At 33.4% G+C, this 17,199-nt stretch overlaps 1 protein-coding gene across 5 annotated transcripts in view; it reads left to right on the top strand.

Annotated features, from left to right (window-relative positions):
• The window catches only part of osa (trithorax group protein osa), a 532,978-nt gene that overhangs the window by 426,322 nt on the left and 89,457 nt on the right, over positions 1-17,199 (top strand). For all 5 annotated transcript variants that reach the window (XM_075370466.1, XM_075370470.1, XM_075370468.1 and 2 more), the window contains one exon: positions 2,492-2,621. In XM_075370466.1, coding sequence (XP_075226581.1) covers positions 2,492-2,621 — 130 coding nt within the window. The remainder of the gene's footprint in view (positions 1-2,491; positions 2,622-17,199) is intronic.

Genomic DNA, 17,199 nt, shown 5'->3' with positions numbered 1-17,199 from the left:
TACCGTTAGCGTCCAGACGTTACTATTCCCTTGAAAACTGTTGGACCCAGTATTCTCTTCCGAGAAATTTTTTATGATTTCCGATTTTTTCTGAATGTAAAGTAGTCTCGTGGAAAACGTGTAGGTTCTCTGCATTCCGATAAAATTTATTTTGGCTGTTAACATGGCCACTTACGTGAAACTGTGCCGTCACAAGAAAATCTTATCCGAATATAACTGCAACAAAACGCGTAAAACATTTAAAATAATTAAGTATTTTTTTGCGATTGGGCTTCGTAATTTCTGCCTTATATGAATTCGGTACGGATATAATATTAATTTTCCCTTGCGGGCACTCCTGTAAGACACAGTAATCTGCCGAATTATCCTTCTTATTGGTTCTCAAAGTGATCGTTCAAATGATCCACGGACACCTTGTAAAGATTTGTAATTTAAAACTGTTGACATTTTTGTTCATCTACGCCACCGGTTTTTCTAAAACTAGCGACTAGCCGTGGAATTTGTTATTTTATCGGGTACCTTTGATCGAGACAAAATTACAGCAAAGTTTTCCTGTTACTTAAAATATGCGTTGAGAACGTGTAAAACGCATGGCAATTTTTTTATAGCCAACCTACACCATTGATAGACAAATTAGGGACAGATTCTTGATTTTGTGCTTATGTTATTAATTGCTACAAGTTCAAACATTACCGAATCCTCCTATTAATGCCAACCTAAAAGCAAATTTCCCACTTCAATGAATTAATGAATTCAGGGTTGCCTAACTTTTAACTTATTCTGTATATCCAGTTATTTGATGATGTATTTTGATCTACAAAAATAAACTTTTACGTATATCTTAAAGGTAAACAAAAAAAAAATTTTTTTTCCAAAATTTTACTTTTTTCTCCTAGAAAGGGATATTGTAAACGTGACGCGTTATCATTCATTTTTTTATCTATAAAAGAGAAGAAAATGTTGTTTCGAGACCAACATTGATAACATTATGATATATGTCTTAGTATTTTGTAATGAGAACATATAAAATTCACTAGATTGTTACTATTAGTTTCTTATAGCTTAGAAATAAATACGAAACTTTTATATGTAATATGATAACCTAAAGTTGTACGATATAACAACCGGTTCATCGTGTACGATACTTACACAGGCTATATAATTCTTAGGAATGGAAGAGGAGTTCCTTTAAGAATATCTTGCAATGTGGTCCTTTAAGAATTGCTATTCAGTTCTGTTTATTCGGATCAAATTGGGTATTGCTAAGGGTTTTTTTAGAGTCCTTATTATTGGGTTTTGTAGTGATTTAAATTATATTTTTGACAAAGGCTTTAAAAAAATAGCTTTTTTCGATCTATGTCTCACAAAATAATATAAAATATTTTTATTTATTTCTTTAAATAAATTAGAATGTAAATGACAGAATTTTATTTGGTTTTTATTAGTTTTTTCTTATTGCATTATTTCGATATTTATTTTCTTCCTATTATTTGTTTGTTAAATTTTTTTTTTTAAAAATAGCGTTAAAAGTTTTAAGACGCTGGAAAAGGTTAAATGAACAATTAAAAAACGGAAGGTTTTATAATTGCGATTAGTCATTCCTTTTCTTTTAAAAAAACTTTACATATTCTTCTGGAAGATGAATCGTTTGACAGTTCTTTGTATTACGATGCAGTTTCATGTTTTTCCTTTGATGGAAAAACTTACTTTGATGTATACGCACAGTATACAAATTATACTGTAAAAATGTGGACGTTATGGTTTATGTGAGCTGTCGAGTAAACTAGTGCTGAGATGTGGTGGTTTATTAGGAACACCTTTTTTACGGATTAAAATATTGTATCTGCTTAATATGTACATCATCCTTTTATATTTTTTTGTTTGTAAAACGCGGATTTTTAAAAAAATTTAAAATTAGTAGAGTCGTAGGACGTTAAAAATTGGAAATGATTTTAGTTTACAGATTTTCAACTCTACGGTTAAATTAGATTTTAGTGTTGAAAGTAAATCAGAATCGGAGTAAACTTAATTTATGGTGTTAAATACTTCCATACATATTGAATACGTTGCACGTTTGTTAGTTTAATTTAAGTCACAAGATCTGATAGTTAAAATGCTAAGTTATATTGAAATTTGTTGAACAAATTAACCGACAAGTTAGCCGGAATACAGAATGACCTTGAAAACTATCAGCTTAGTTTTCAAACTAGAACACTTTGTCTCGAAAGTTTTAAAACTTTTAGCGTTTACAATTAACGGTTAAAGATTAAATAGTTGTTATGTTGAAATCAAATGTTCTTTTTTGTAATTCTTCGATCTTTTTTGTATTTGCGCGCTCCATTTAATCCTTGTTGACTTAAATTGTCCGGATTGATTTATTTATTTTTTTTTTATAGTTATTTTATAATTAATGTAATGTAATTTACATAAATGTTATAGGTTAATTATAATATCTGATGTTATTAATTTGTATTGTATCGATCTGTTTCAGGACCTGACGGGTGGCAACAGCAATGACAGCTGTAGCGGGCCCGCTCCAGGCACTCCTAATTCCCAGGGGATGAGGCCAACCCCCTCGCCTACTGGTAGTACAGGATCAAGATCCATGTCCCCGGCTGTCGGTCAGTGCATTAATATTGATCCGTTTAATTAAGCTAATACTGTATGTAAATAATTAATATTATTAATATGTATGTGTAATATTAATGTTGCACAGAATTATGGTAATTCATATGTTATTAACATGATTACTGTTTAATTTGTACGTAATAATATTAATTAGATGATAATTATCGCAAGTACGGTGGATAAATGTTTTATTTACATGGCCATCATCGCAAATATTCTACGCGTTTTGCGAACCTTGAAACTTTTCGACGAAGGCCAATATGTACAGACAGTTACTGGCTTTACCGTAAATTGAAATTACGTTTCGGTTTTTGAAATACCTACTTTTGTAGGCTTATTTATGTAAAACCCACTGCGTGATTAAATATTGCGGTCTTATTTCGACTTTATTTCAGTCGGGTGATGAAAATAACTTCGTGTCAACATATCGCACTACGATTCCGTATAGTCAAAAGTAGTGATTGAAAATTCAAAAGAATTATGACAAGTAATTACGGAAGAAATTTAAATTAAATTTCAAGTATTATTTGTTATTTAGGTTTATTTTTAAAACAATAATATCAGTGCTAGGATATATAAACAGAGTTAAAGATAATTGTATTTGCATTATATTTATGACTTTATACGTTGGATAGTTTTCGGTGAGCTTGTACGAGTGGACTCGTTTACAAAAAATCCATTGTCATTACGCATCCCGAGCTAGATTTAACGAGCAAATGGTTTCTCGTCGCTTTTTTCAAAATGCTGTTAAGCGATATACGATCAGAACAAGGACTTGATATTTAATAAAAAAATATCATTACTCGCAAGGAAAATTGAGTGTGACCGGTGCCGTTTTGTACATCAGATGTTCTTTTGCTTGTTGACACGCTTGGCTTCTAGGTCTCCGCTGGTCTTCGGCTCGATTCCTGGCAAAGAATTTGGATTTTTGCGCCTGCTATTTCATCTTTTTCGTTAAAATACGTAATATCCGACTAAAGTGATTAGAGCTTAGTTAAATAACAGGTCTGTGGATGTAATAACGAAGTAGAATTACTCTTTTATTGGAAAACAATGAATTGTATACATAACTCCATTCGTTTAACGGAAATTTATCACTATGAAGTTAATTAATTCGTTACTTTTCACGGCTTTTTGTTTCGTTTCATTATCTGTGTTCCCGTGTAATGTGCAAATACAATGCAACTTTAGTCGGTAAGTGGTTCTCTTTTGCTTACGTTTTATTTGGGTTAAGTTTTACGATTCAGTACTATCCGTTAATTTTTTTATGAATAAATGAAATAGAAAAGAAAAAACTTTAAATGCTTATGGTGAAGTGCGTTAATACTTTTGAAAAATAAAATTAAAAAAAAAAAAATCTTGCGCAGAAATGCGCAAGAAGACCGATTTTTGGTAAATTTAATTTAGTTTTGATAATATGTTAATTTTGTTTAATATTACCAACAATAGATACCGCAGATAAAGAAACGTCAAGGTTCTAATTCGCAGCATCATTACGAGCCACGCTTCTAACTTGCCTCGCTCAAATTTTTCTGACCATAAATTGAACGATTCGACCAATATTTTTCAAATTTTCACGTACACAACTTCAGACATTTAGTAGAGCGTATCTAAATTTCAAGTGACCTAGTTTTGAAGATATTCGAGCTACAAAATGTTATACTTAGGCGTGTACATATATAAGCTTAAGCTGATTTAATATATACTTATATATATACTAAGTTGGTTTGTAATCGGCTATATATGTGTGTGTGTGTGTGTATATATATATATATATATATATATATATATATATATATGTGTGAAACCTTAATTTAAGTGAATGGTATTTTCGTACCCTTATACCTCAAAGTAAAGAAATTTTCATTCCCACTACTACCATGCGACCGAAAATAAAAACTGTACTTTTCTTAGAAAAATCGGTAAGAAAATGGTCATTTGTAATTTATCCTGTTTTAGTTACAGAATAGTTTAATTAAACTATTAGTCTTGACATCCGAAGATTAATCGATTAATCACATGTTTAAATGTCGTATTAAAATTGTTTTATTCCGGCCATAAATCCGGTCGACTTCTGGTTGATTAATATCGATACAGGCGTATCGATATTTTGACAATAAGTAATTAGTTTGATAAAACGGAACTTACTTAAGTTCATTTGACTAAAGATCCTTAATTTACGCTTTGACTATGACCGGAACTGGCCTTAGAGGTGTCCAAGGATATTTCTGTATCTTAAGTTCTTAATAGCCGCGGATTGCAACGCGTCGGCTTAGAATTATCTTCAGACAGTTGAACGTAGATAAACGAGATCATTATAACGTACGTAGTAATAAATTAATTTTGTAAGTTGAACTCCTTGTTTGTTATGCTTCGAACGATTTAAGGACTTCCGTTCTGCTATATTCGTCTGAATTTTGGTTATTAAATGTTGTTCCACGATAAGTTAAGCTAATTTGAATTGATAAATTAAAATTAAAAGTTTTTAAATTAAATTGTGTCATTCACAACTATATATTTCTCTCAAAATTGTTATACCGTGTTTTAGCGGTTCGCAACAATTCTGGTATAAAATATATACCTGCTTGATTAATTATATTGTTATCTATATATTTACCTGTTATTTACGTATTGTTTACGGCCGGAATAAAATATCTTTTGTAGAAAATCTGTTTCTATGAAAATTTAGCAGCCACAAGTGCAATGATGTACATTTTTATTTCAGTTCTGCAAAAAAATGTATCGCAGCGATTGGTTTATGTCGATTGAATAAAAATTCATCTTAAAAAATGATATTCTGTTCGCTTAAAAACATGGTGTTCACAATTTTGTTAGGATATTTTTAAATGTACAATCCCATTGTAGCATTACTTGTGTACGGTTACAATTGAGGTAGACCAAATGCGGGTGATATGGGGAAAAAAAATTTGCGCAATGTATTTTATAAATGTTTAAGTGTGTGTGGAGTTCTGCGGTTTTATTTCCCAAGAACGAATCGAAATATCAGTGCCATCACAGTATCTGAGGTTTACGTTTGTTTATGCCTACTAATTTCAGCAAGGAATTTTTTTGTGAAAAAATTCCTGTTGTACTTTATATTAAAGATTCACAAATTCTGATTATCCAGTAAACCGATGATTTGTACGATTCATTATTTTATAGAACATTTGTTTTCAAGTCGTACATTTTTTACCGTATGACGAAGCTTTGTTTGGTTTAAGCGACTGCATTTTTAATAGGTGTTTGTAATTGAGTAATGAACGCCTTTAACGGTTGTTATTGTCGTATATTCATGAGTGATTAAGTATAATAGTGTATAATTAAGTATAATAAATGATAACAATTTTTATGAATAAAATATAAACGATTAATAAACGCATTCACGTCTCGTGCAGTGCTTTGGTTATTCAGATTTTGTTAGCAGCAATTATTATTTTTGTCTATCGTTATTCTTCGAATTGCTAATAATATTATTGCTAAATCGAATAATGACTTAAATTTTACTTTCTGAAATTTGTATTTGCCATTTAACAGTTATTAGATTTATAATTAAATAATATCTAAATAAGAAGACTTACGCTCATTAATCTATTGTTTAGAGTAGTGTAAGGTATTAAATTTATCGTAGTAGGCGGAGTTAGCAATTTATGCCGCGTATGCGCGGGTGGTTGATGGTGGAAGAGCCAGTCTTATTAGCCAGTGCAGCAGAAGACAGTCGAGTAGCAACAATGGCTGAGGTTCGTTTATCGTTTGTCGAACGCAAGGCTGTACTGAAGTGGTACCGGAAATACGAGAACATTCACGAGGTACAGCGGCAGTGGCAGAGAGTTTAGAACACCGCCACCAACACGTCGAACAATTGCCCGCATTCGGAGCCGACGGAACTGTTAAAGATGTGCACAAAGAACATCTTGTTTGAGGAGCAGCCTCGAACAACTTCAAGTCCGGCGTCTTCCTGCCATCCAAAACGTGTGCGGTGATGAACCTTTTTACGTGCAAGAAGACGGAGCCCCGCTTCACTACCATCGAGATGTCACTACCTCGATAAAGCTCTACCCGGACGGTGGGTGGGTCAAAGAGGTGCTATCGGGTATCCACCTCAGTCTCCTAAAAATACTATTCGATCATTTACGAAAAAATTTTACCCGTGTTTTTTGGCATAACTGAGAAAGGTTTTAGGTAGTGGAGATTTGCCGGTTGAAGCACAAACTTTAATGAATTGAATTAATGAAGCGTGAATTGCGAGTCTCGATCACTGTGTGACCTGAGTGTCTGAATGATCGAATGAATAATTTTACAAAAATAATAGAATTTAATTTACCTTAAATAAAATAATGTTAAATAAATTAAAAAATTATATTTAACAATAATGGGCTTCCCTCAGGGACTCGTGTTAGACTAGAGTGGTGAGGTATGTGAGAGCTCGTGGGAGGCTAGAACGATCATCACCATCAACTGGTAACAAATGGGCTGCCCCTGGGGCGCTGTTTTGGGAGGTTCAATGGGGGTGCTCTTGTAATATCTCTGCAAATACTCTTAAGATTCTAAAAATTCAAACGGGGTTTTTGTTATTATGTTGGCTAGCTATTGCATGCATTAGGTACACTCTCGATCTAGCAGATCACGTTTATTCGGAAATGTATATATAATATATATATATAATTAAAGTTTGTCTGTTTGTTATCGCATCACGCGAGAACCAACAGACTGATCGATTTCAAATTTTCAGGATACATTCGTGTTATCCCAGGGAAGAATTAAGCCATCAACCGAGACCATAGCGCCCTTGATGGTTAAAAGATAAAAATATCATTATTTCTTCGTTTCAAGGAGGGTGAATTAAATTATATTCATCAAGGAAAAAGAAGATTAATCCTTTTACTTCATTATTGTATTTCGGCCACCATATGGACTTTTTAACAGGTATCTTTACTGTGAAAGATTTTGAGTTGCTGTCAACTTTATTTAGGTAATTAAATACGATGTGGTTGATTTTATTTGGTGAGTTTTTAGTTGGTTCATTTTCCTTCTTTGCTGTCATTGGTTTTTAATTTCAACATTTTTTTTCCTACATCTCCGAGCCGGACATCCAATTAAGTATACTCGGCTCGGGGACGTGTCCTTTCCGGATCTTTTAATTGCCTGCCTCTAATCTCCGACGGAAGAAACCAAGCCCGGCTATGCCGTTCCCAGCCCCCCCCCCTACCGCCCGAGACCGGGTCTCGGTCTTTCCTTTCGCCAGCCTCAAACCGACGGCGCAGGAGCCAAAGCGTATCCGGGAACCCACACCGCCGGCCGGGTCTCGGTCTTTTCATTAATCCACACCTAACGGACCCCAGGAGTCTCTGCTCCACCTCGGGAACCCACACACCAGGGCATGGGAGCCCTCAGGAACGGGGCTGTCCGCCCTGGCCTGCTATAAACTAAAACCCTCAGTATCCCAGTCGTCTTGCATCATCTTTTATTCTGAGGACTCTTGCAAATATTACAAAATTAAGCCAGTTTCCGGACATAGCCAAGAGCCACTCCGAGAGCTGCTCCGGTCGGGTATGCATTAGTCCTGCATTTATACGTTGTTCCTCCCATCGTCTGCACACGAAAATAATGTGTTTGGCATCTTCAACCGCATCGCAATAACAGCAGATGGGTGACTCTCTCCTGCCAAACCTATACAGGTATTGTTCAAACGCACCATGGCCCGACATGAGTTGCGTTGTGTGGTAATCTAATTCACCATGAGAGCGATCTAGCCAAGCATCCAGGTCCGGGATAATTTTTTGGTTCATGCGGCCACTGCTGAACCCGCCCATGCCACCTTCCATTTTCCCGTATTATAGAATTGGCTTCATCTATGGCTACACCGGACGCCCTTAGATTTCGTTCTTTAATCTGCAATTCTATCGAGGGCACCGAAGAAAGCACGCATAGTGCATCATACGATAAAGTTCGGTACCCCGAAACTACGCTCAGTAGGGACTTCCTATGAGTGCTAGTTAATTTGCTTCTGTTCCGCTTGACATTAACCGCATCGGCCCATACCGGGGCGGCGTACAACAGAGACGACGTTATCATCGAGGTGATAAGTCGGCTCTTCGACGCACGTGAAATTCCTTGTCCCGCAAAGAGACCTCGTAAGGCACGGATTGTTGTTTCCACTCTGTCGCAGATCACGGCCACATGACTGGAGTATTTGAGGTGTTTATCCAGTAATACCGCTAGATATTTAGCTCTTTTCACCACGACCATTACCTCTCCTCTCAGGCGCAGATTTAATCTTCTGAGTATCCTCCTACCAGTGATACTCTTGCATTTGGAAGGAGAAACTTCCAAATTGTTGTTGACGAGCCATTCATTCAAATGAAGTGGGGATGTGGCTTTTAATTTCAACATACTTAACTACAGTCTACGTTCTGAATAGTTGTTTTATATATATATATATATATATATTTTTGCGTTCCTATGCGTTTTTACCATTTACATGTCCCTCTGTTACCAAATTAGGTGAACTGGATGGATATCTTAATACACGGCCCACCAATATACAGCAGCATATTTTCGTGTAAGATTCTACCACAAATATTTCCCTTCCCTGTCGTGTACAGGCCTCTTTATTTCGATTTTTATTGAACATATCCATATACGATTTTATTGTAACAGTCCTCTTTTAATATTACGTTTCCAAAGTGTCTGTCTGTCCTTTATGTTTGTATTTCTATTATCTTCCATAATTCGCTATTCTAAAACGCTATAATCCACCCAGATATTTTCAAGAATATTCGTTTAATTTTTAGATCTGTGTAATACTTGCAGATTTTTTTCTTTTTGATAAAATTTCTGGTAACTTTGTGACAGTCTCGTTTGATGTCTGCATTACTTCGCCGATACCATGTAATGCAATTGTAATTTTACTGCACGAGTAACAATCTCAGTTCTGTTATATTGTGTTTTAATTCCTAATTTTCCTTTTTATCGTATTTCATTAATCTTTTATTTTACTCTTATTTATTTTAAACATATATATATTTCTCCTCAATCAACACTCGTCTACATTTCAATATCTATTATAACTCCTTTTTGGTTTCTGTCAAAAGAACAATATAATCGGTGAATAAATGACTTTATTTTTCCTTCTTGGTTAGCCATTCGGTTCAAATTATTTTTTTCGTCGGTTCCTTTTTCCGTGTACTAGTTGAATAGGAACAGTAAGAGATTATGTGGTCTTTCACCATTCACTTTAGTTGACTTTTTTTTTCATATTTTACTCTTGTCACTGTAACTCCCTATTTCATTATATTTCTGCCAAATCATTTAGAATTAAAATTTTTTTTTCATTGTAGATTTTGGATCTGTATCAAATTGGTTTTTTTCCCAATAAAACGTTTTTTTACTAACATCATAAATCGTCTAGAAGTTTCATTCCAGAAGTTGATAGAGTATTGTTTTTTGTTACGTCTACTTGGACCGGTTCAGACTAGAACGAATGTTTTTTTAATACAGTTATATATTACTGTTTAAATAGCTTTAACAAGAACAACTATAAGCCCTCCATCTTCGTTTTTCTAATGTGGGTTGACCGTTATGGTGTTTATGTCGATTAGTAAAACGTTTAACATTTGAAAATCAAAAAAAGAAATTGTATATCCATATTTTTTATTCAACTTTTCAAATCATAAACCAATAAAAAGTGAATGATGAGGTGTGTGTTTATTAAATTCATCGATTTTAATTTTAATTTGATTAATTTTCTACTTTTTTTTACGTTGACTCTAAAATAGGCTCCGAAACGACCGGTGAGGTTTTTTCTTTGCTTTTCCATCTGTGTTAATGTAAATATTTAAAAAAATCTCAAACATTTAATCGTTTCTATATTTATTAAAAAAGGGGGCCCTACTTACCGTTTACAAATTGTATTTAATTGATATTTTTGATAGTAAAACCAAAAGGTTAGGTTTTAGCTGGGTATGTTTGTTATCTTTCAGTAAGTTGGATGTGAAATATAATGATTTCAAATTATTATAAAAGTACTTGATTCGGGTTACATAAAATATGAAATTTTTGTTTTTTATGTTATATATATTTTCTACCGTTTCTTCTTATGTGAACAAAAATTCATGTAAATTATTGTTACATGAATAAATTTGTTGTACAGGCATCGCATGTAGTTTTTTACATCCTCTTCTGCCTTCCATCAAACGTAATAAAGCGCGATACATTCTATCCCTCCACAGTGCATCGCAGGGTTTTTTTTAGCAGTTTCTGATCTGATTTATTGCCACATCATAACAAATATTTATTTTTATTTTTATTCACCCTAATATAGAAATCATTTTTTTTACTTTTTGTAATGTTAATAAAAACCATTAAGTTTAGATTTAACAACTTTCGTTAAGCTTGACGAGAAAATTAAGCACGGCTTTGTTGCTTTTATTTCGCGTCACTGCAATAATTTATTTATGATTTTTTGACTTTTAAGACGTTACATGAATATGTTTTTAGCGGGATGGTTTGAGGTAATTTTGTTCTTCCTCTTTTATATATGTCTTTTGCGCGTGAAATATTTACGTTTTCGTCGTGTTATTTTTAGTGTTATGACCGTTATTTTGTGTATCGTGTGACCATATACGATATTTAAAAGTTTCATTACGCCATACAATAATTAATTCAGCCGATTTTTATTATTTTTGGAAACTGTGATGAATAAATAACGATCACCGTTTGTATGTCGATTGATTATTTTGCCGTGTGGAATAAAGGAATTAATACTATACTCGAAGTAAGCGTGTTTTATTTTCACCCGTGCGATTACTATCGGTGTATTGTAACCGACTGATAAATGTGGCGCAGGAATACGAAACCACGTGGACCGTTCTCGATGGAACGGGTGGGCGGTTGAACGGCGGCATTTGTTTTGTTCACTGGGAATTCCCTCCGGTCTAGCGTGCAGTCGCATTGTTAGGGATCAGCTGATCTCCCCCTTCCTCTTCCCCCCGTAACTCTCTTCTCTTCGTTCTCCTCTCCCTCACTCTTTACCCGGCACTCTATCTTTGTGACCTACTTTGGTTTCTTTCACCCCCTCACCCGGTTCCTCATCTACTGTGCATCACAAGCTCTTCTCCCCCCTCCCATTACTACACACCGTCCTATCGTTAAATCTTCCCACCCTTTCTGTACCCCCTTCGCTTCTTTTGTACACATTGCATTTTGATATAGAAGTTTTCTGGTTCTGCATTTTACATCGGATTCCTTTAGAAAAGTTTTCCTCGACCTCATTTGAATATTACTATTTTGTTATTTTAACCTATATCGTTGTTTGAATGTCGTTATTTGTTTTTATTTCGTTCTTTGTCGATTAATTTGAATTTATGCAGCGAAATCAATGTGCGTTGTTGATTTATTGTGTCAGTTTTAAAGAAACAGTTTTTATTGAATTCTGTGTGTGTTTTATATTCATTTCTTAAAACCTTATCGGTGAAGTTAAAATATGTTTTTCTCTTAACGATTTTATAATAAATAATTATTATGATTTTCAGTTGGAAGACTGTTTTTAAAACAAGCCTGATTTTGCATTTAAAAACTATGATGTTGATAAAGAGTTTGGTGCACGTGGAAGTAATGCAGCTGAAAGTTTATAAATTTGAAGGACGTTTCATTTGACCGTCTCTGTTCCGAATAAATTTAATTTTTTTTAGCCGTTTATAATTAACCTTTGTATCATTTTCGTTGGAATTGCTATATTATTGTTTTTATTTTTTTATTTTTAAACATTTATTTTTATGTAAAATTTAGATTATAGTTGATAAAAATAAGTAATCGTAAAATGTATTAATTTTTTTCCAATAAGCAACAGTGCGCTATCAATTCGCTATGATTTTCGAAATTTGTTTTCGTTTTTAGAAAAAATCTTACTTGTTTTTTTGTGGTTTTCTGAATCAATATTTCCAATTATCTTTTACTGATAGTGGGAACACATTCTTATCTATAAAAATAAATTTAGTGGATCTTTATATTCTTAGAAAAAATAATCCGTCAATGTTAAGCAATTATTTCCATTTTCTAAAGCGTGAATGCTAATAAGTTAAAGAGGCAAACGACAGTTTTTTTTTTTTGTAAAAGTTTTTATTTATCTTTCGTTATTTATTTCTATGTATTATTTGTTTGTTTTACGCCGGCTGCAAACAAATTTTTTGTTTTGAAATCTGTCCCGGCTTTTTACATTTGGTTTGATTACCGTGGAAGTGGAATCCGTTCGACGAATGAATGACCCTTAAATGCCCAAACAAAGAGAAGTCCAGTAGGACGATAATCGGAATAGCTGAACGAAATGATGTGCAATGTGCAGTTAGACATCCTGTAAACGAAGCATTATTTTTTTAACCGATTTTCAGTATCGTAACCTTTACTGCATTTTCAGATATATGTCGGTAGTACTGTCTACTGATTATACGCCAAAAGATATTTAGCAATAACGCTTTACCTGCTGACGATTAAATTTTGAATTTCCCGCCGAGAGAGAATTGGGATGCTTCCGCTTGGATTCCGGCTTCATTATGGAATCCACTTCCATTACGAGCTGCTGTTTTTCCTCTATCTAAAAATTCATCTTTTACAGTCAAATTTTTTTCTTATCCTTCACATGCAAAATTACGATTTTTTTTTTTTGTTTTTTAATGATCGTCAGTGAACACCGTTAGAACTCATATTTCACATATTTTGTTGTAATTCAGTTTATTACGAACGATTCATTGGACCTTATCAGTGCTTATATTTTCCGGAATTTAATTTTATTGCAATTAGTCTTTTTTTCCTTTTTAGCCTCTGTGATTCACTGTCACGTGTTACTTCAGAGGATGAGTGAGGATGATATTGTAAGTGAAGTATAGTATTGTACAGTCTCAGATCGACCATTTCTGAGATGTGTGGTTAATTGAAATCCAACCACCAAAGGACACCGCTATCCACGATCTAGTATTGAAATCCGTATAAAAGTAACTGCCTTTACTAGGATTTGAACGTTGGAACTCTCGACTTCGTAATCAGCTGATTTGCGAAGTCGCGTTCACCACTAGACCAACCCGTATTGCAGTTTGTCTGTTTCCAATAATTTGATCGTTGAGAATTTCTGAACTAGAGTTGAAGCCTCGGTTCCTCATGTTGGTTCTAAGTAGCATTTATTCGGTCAGTTTTAATTATTAAGCCCGCTAGTAAAGGTTTCTATAATTTATAATAACTTTACCGTAGTGCTGGAATATCCAATTTTTTAGATGATTTTATAGTCTTTTTGGTCAGATTTTATCGCTGAGCGTTGTTTTCAAAAATTGACTTTTCATTGTTGATTAATCAGGAGTAGTTGTTTTTAAAAAAATATAAATAGCTTTCAATTTAAATTAAAATAAAATATAAATAAATTTGATAATCTGGTTTCTTATTACGATACATGAATAATAGCAGAATTTATTTCTTTACTTGTTGAATGATCTACATATTAATCCTATTTAACGTTTATTTTCGTATTAATATTTTTTTTTAGAATTTAATTTTGTGAAATTAACAGACCGGTATATAAGTTGCATACACAGTTGGCATAAAAAAAACATTCTGGGATACAAGCATTAAAATCCGTTAATTTTCTCTTACGTAATCTTTCTCCTCTTTCCCGCAAAAAAAAATCAAATACGTATGACGCAGTTTGTATGATGGAATCACCTCTCCTCTTAACCTGATTATGTTTCGAAGAAATTCGGTTTAATGTGACACAGCTATAAAATATGTAACGTTTTTTTTTTTTTTTTACTATTATTTTCTTGAGTTCATTTAAATGTTCCAATTATTGAATCTTTCGTCTGTATATTTACAATAGATAGTAAGCGGGGTGGTTCGCACCGCCGCAGTAATTTACAATTGAAATTGCCTCAGCGGTAGTCAGGTTTCCTTTTATTTTTCTTCTGCAGCAGTCTGTTATAGTCTTAAAAACGTTGTAACGCTATGCTTTGCTGCTATGCGGTGCATTGCTACTCGTATACTACAGTTCTTTTTTTTTCTTTCTCGCACTCTTTCTCCCATGATACTTTCTCGTTTCATGCCTTCCTCTTATCCTCGCTCTTCTATATTACCGTTTATTATTTTGTATATTAGAACGAAAAAGAAGAAAACAATTCTTCATTGTCTCTGTTTAAGTAAACAGGTAAATTTATTTTATAACGTTCGACCTCGGTTCACAAATCACCTCGTTTTATCCCCCAACCCCGATATTTGTTGGGTTTTTTCCCTGCAGTTACAATATAGTGATAAAAAACTGAACATTTATTTCTATTATTTTATATATGAAATATGCTGTATTTTTTGTCATTACTGTGCTTGCGCGGGACATTCATTATTTAGTGTAAAAATGATACAGATTTGAATGATTACGATTCTAGGGAAATTTAATAGCTTTAAACTGGATTGTGTTGTAAATATCTGTGAATTGCTCTTTATATCTATATGTAACTAGCATCCCCGTCGCGGTTTCGCCCGCGCTATATGGCTACTCGCGTTTCCCGTTGCGTTAATTTTCTTTTTTTATTATCCGATTTCAAAAAAATGAGGTTATGTATTCGGCCCATATAATTTTTTTTTATGTTCGCCCATAACTTTTTCCTATTAATCCGATTGAAATAAATTTAGTTGCGATCGACGCAGCTGCTTTTCGCGTAGTACCGTAATGTTGGAAAAGTTTTCTAGACATAGAAATCAGTGCGAAGACGAAAAAATTTGTTCGCCGTCCGGCGGGTAGGTAGGAGCATTGGGAATCTTGATATTCTATATGTTTGCGGTCACGTTAGATAATGTTATATGGCCTTCTGTAAAACAGGTAATGTGAGTTACTGCGCACGATATGTAGCACGGTTAATAAAATCGTCATACCTCGCCTTAAACCCAATATACATTATTTATAATATTTACAACGTCGGTTGGGACAGTGGGAATCTTCCAATTCTATTTACGTGCATCACATTTCATGGTTTTTATGTCGGTTCCTTTTTTTTGTCAAATTACTGGTGGCAGTTGTAGCCAGTGCGTACATACAGTAACAGTGGCAGTGGTCGTATTGGTTGAACCGCCGCGCCGTACACCGTCGCACCCCTTATAAAATAGAAATTCAAAACCCGAAAATGGTTTTTAGATATTTATCCGAAGACTATTTTCAAGCCCAAATATAATATTAAAAACATCTTGTTTTGTGTATTCGAAAACGGGGGAAATTTACAATCGTTGTTCAACATTTTGTTACCTTTCACTCACCCTTTTCAAGGTCAGATTCCGAAAAGTCTAGAAATTTGTTTTTATATATTCACATGAAGATTATACACACCAAGTATCAAGTTGATATCTTCATTTCTGTTACCGACAAATTAAAAAAATAGTAAATTTCGCTATTACTCCATTAAAATCCCTTTAAATCCGAAATTTCAAAAAATCCTTTCTTAGTGTGCACTTACTTCGTAATAAGAATTTGTATTATTATTATTATATCCTCATTCATCCTCTGAAGAATTATCTAAACGGTAGTTACCGGAGGCTAAACAGGAAAAAGAAGAATTTGTAATAAAAATTTTCATCAATATATCTTCAGTAGTTTTTGATGGCGTTGATTAATCAGTCAGTCAATTTAGTACGAGTTTCTTTATAAGTACTCGCAACATGAGAACACAGCTTGAAAGTCGTTATTGACGACTATCGATTGACGTAGTGTATCATGGCTTTTAATGAATTACAGAAATTATATAACTCCGTCATTCTACATGATTTATTGTACCTACTTTAATGTAATATTTCATTTAAAAAAAAGTTTTTGTGAGTAATTGTTTAATTCATTTCCTGAGTCAAAACTTCTGTATTTATTGATTTATTTTGTAGATATTGATTTATTCCATCGAATTCCGATACATGGTTATCAAAAAGTCATCTAAATATATCGATTACATTCATTTTAATTCCAACCGGGTTCAGTTATATGTTTTTATTAATTTATTACTTAATAACATAACATTTATAAAAGATTAGGTGGGAGTGTCTGCTCACTCCGCAGCTATTGTTAACCTGTTGAAGTATTGTTTTAAATATGAGGTTTATTATTATGTTTTAACACATTTAGTCGAAAATAATCTTTGCTGTAACTCGTTTATTTGCCAATTTTAGAAACTTTATACATTTTTCTTTTTTTTTAATTGTTAAACGCTAGAATAATCGGTCTATACGGTTAAAATCAAGAACAGTTATACTCTAGCCACGGTGATGTCAATCGTTTAGTTACATATTTCAACAGATCTGAGCCAGATTTAAATCGGCAACCAGTGGTGTGTACAATTCAGCTATTCTGACCAATCCCCATCATATTAAGTAAAATATATATATATATATATATATATACGTTTTTTTTGAAAATAGTATTAAGTAGGATGCTTATATTTTATTTATTCATTTACCCAATTAAATTAAACTGACATCTTTTTATTCATAGACTTAAAAAAGTACGGGCGCATATATTTGTGGGTAATTATTTTTTCAATCGTGAAATTAAAGTTTTCGCCT

The sequence above is a fragment of the Lycorma delicatula genome, chromosome 7, assembly GCF_047948215.1.
Source record: "Lycorma delicatula isolate Av1 chromosome 7, ASM4794821v1, whole genome shotgun sequence".
NCBI lineage: Eukaryota > Metazoa > Arthropoda > Insecta > Hemiptera > Fulgoridae > Lycorma > Lycorma delicatula.
This window is presented reverse-complemented; position numbering and strand designations above follow the sequence as displayed.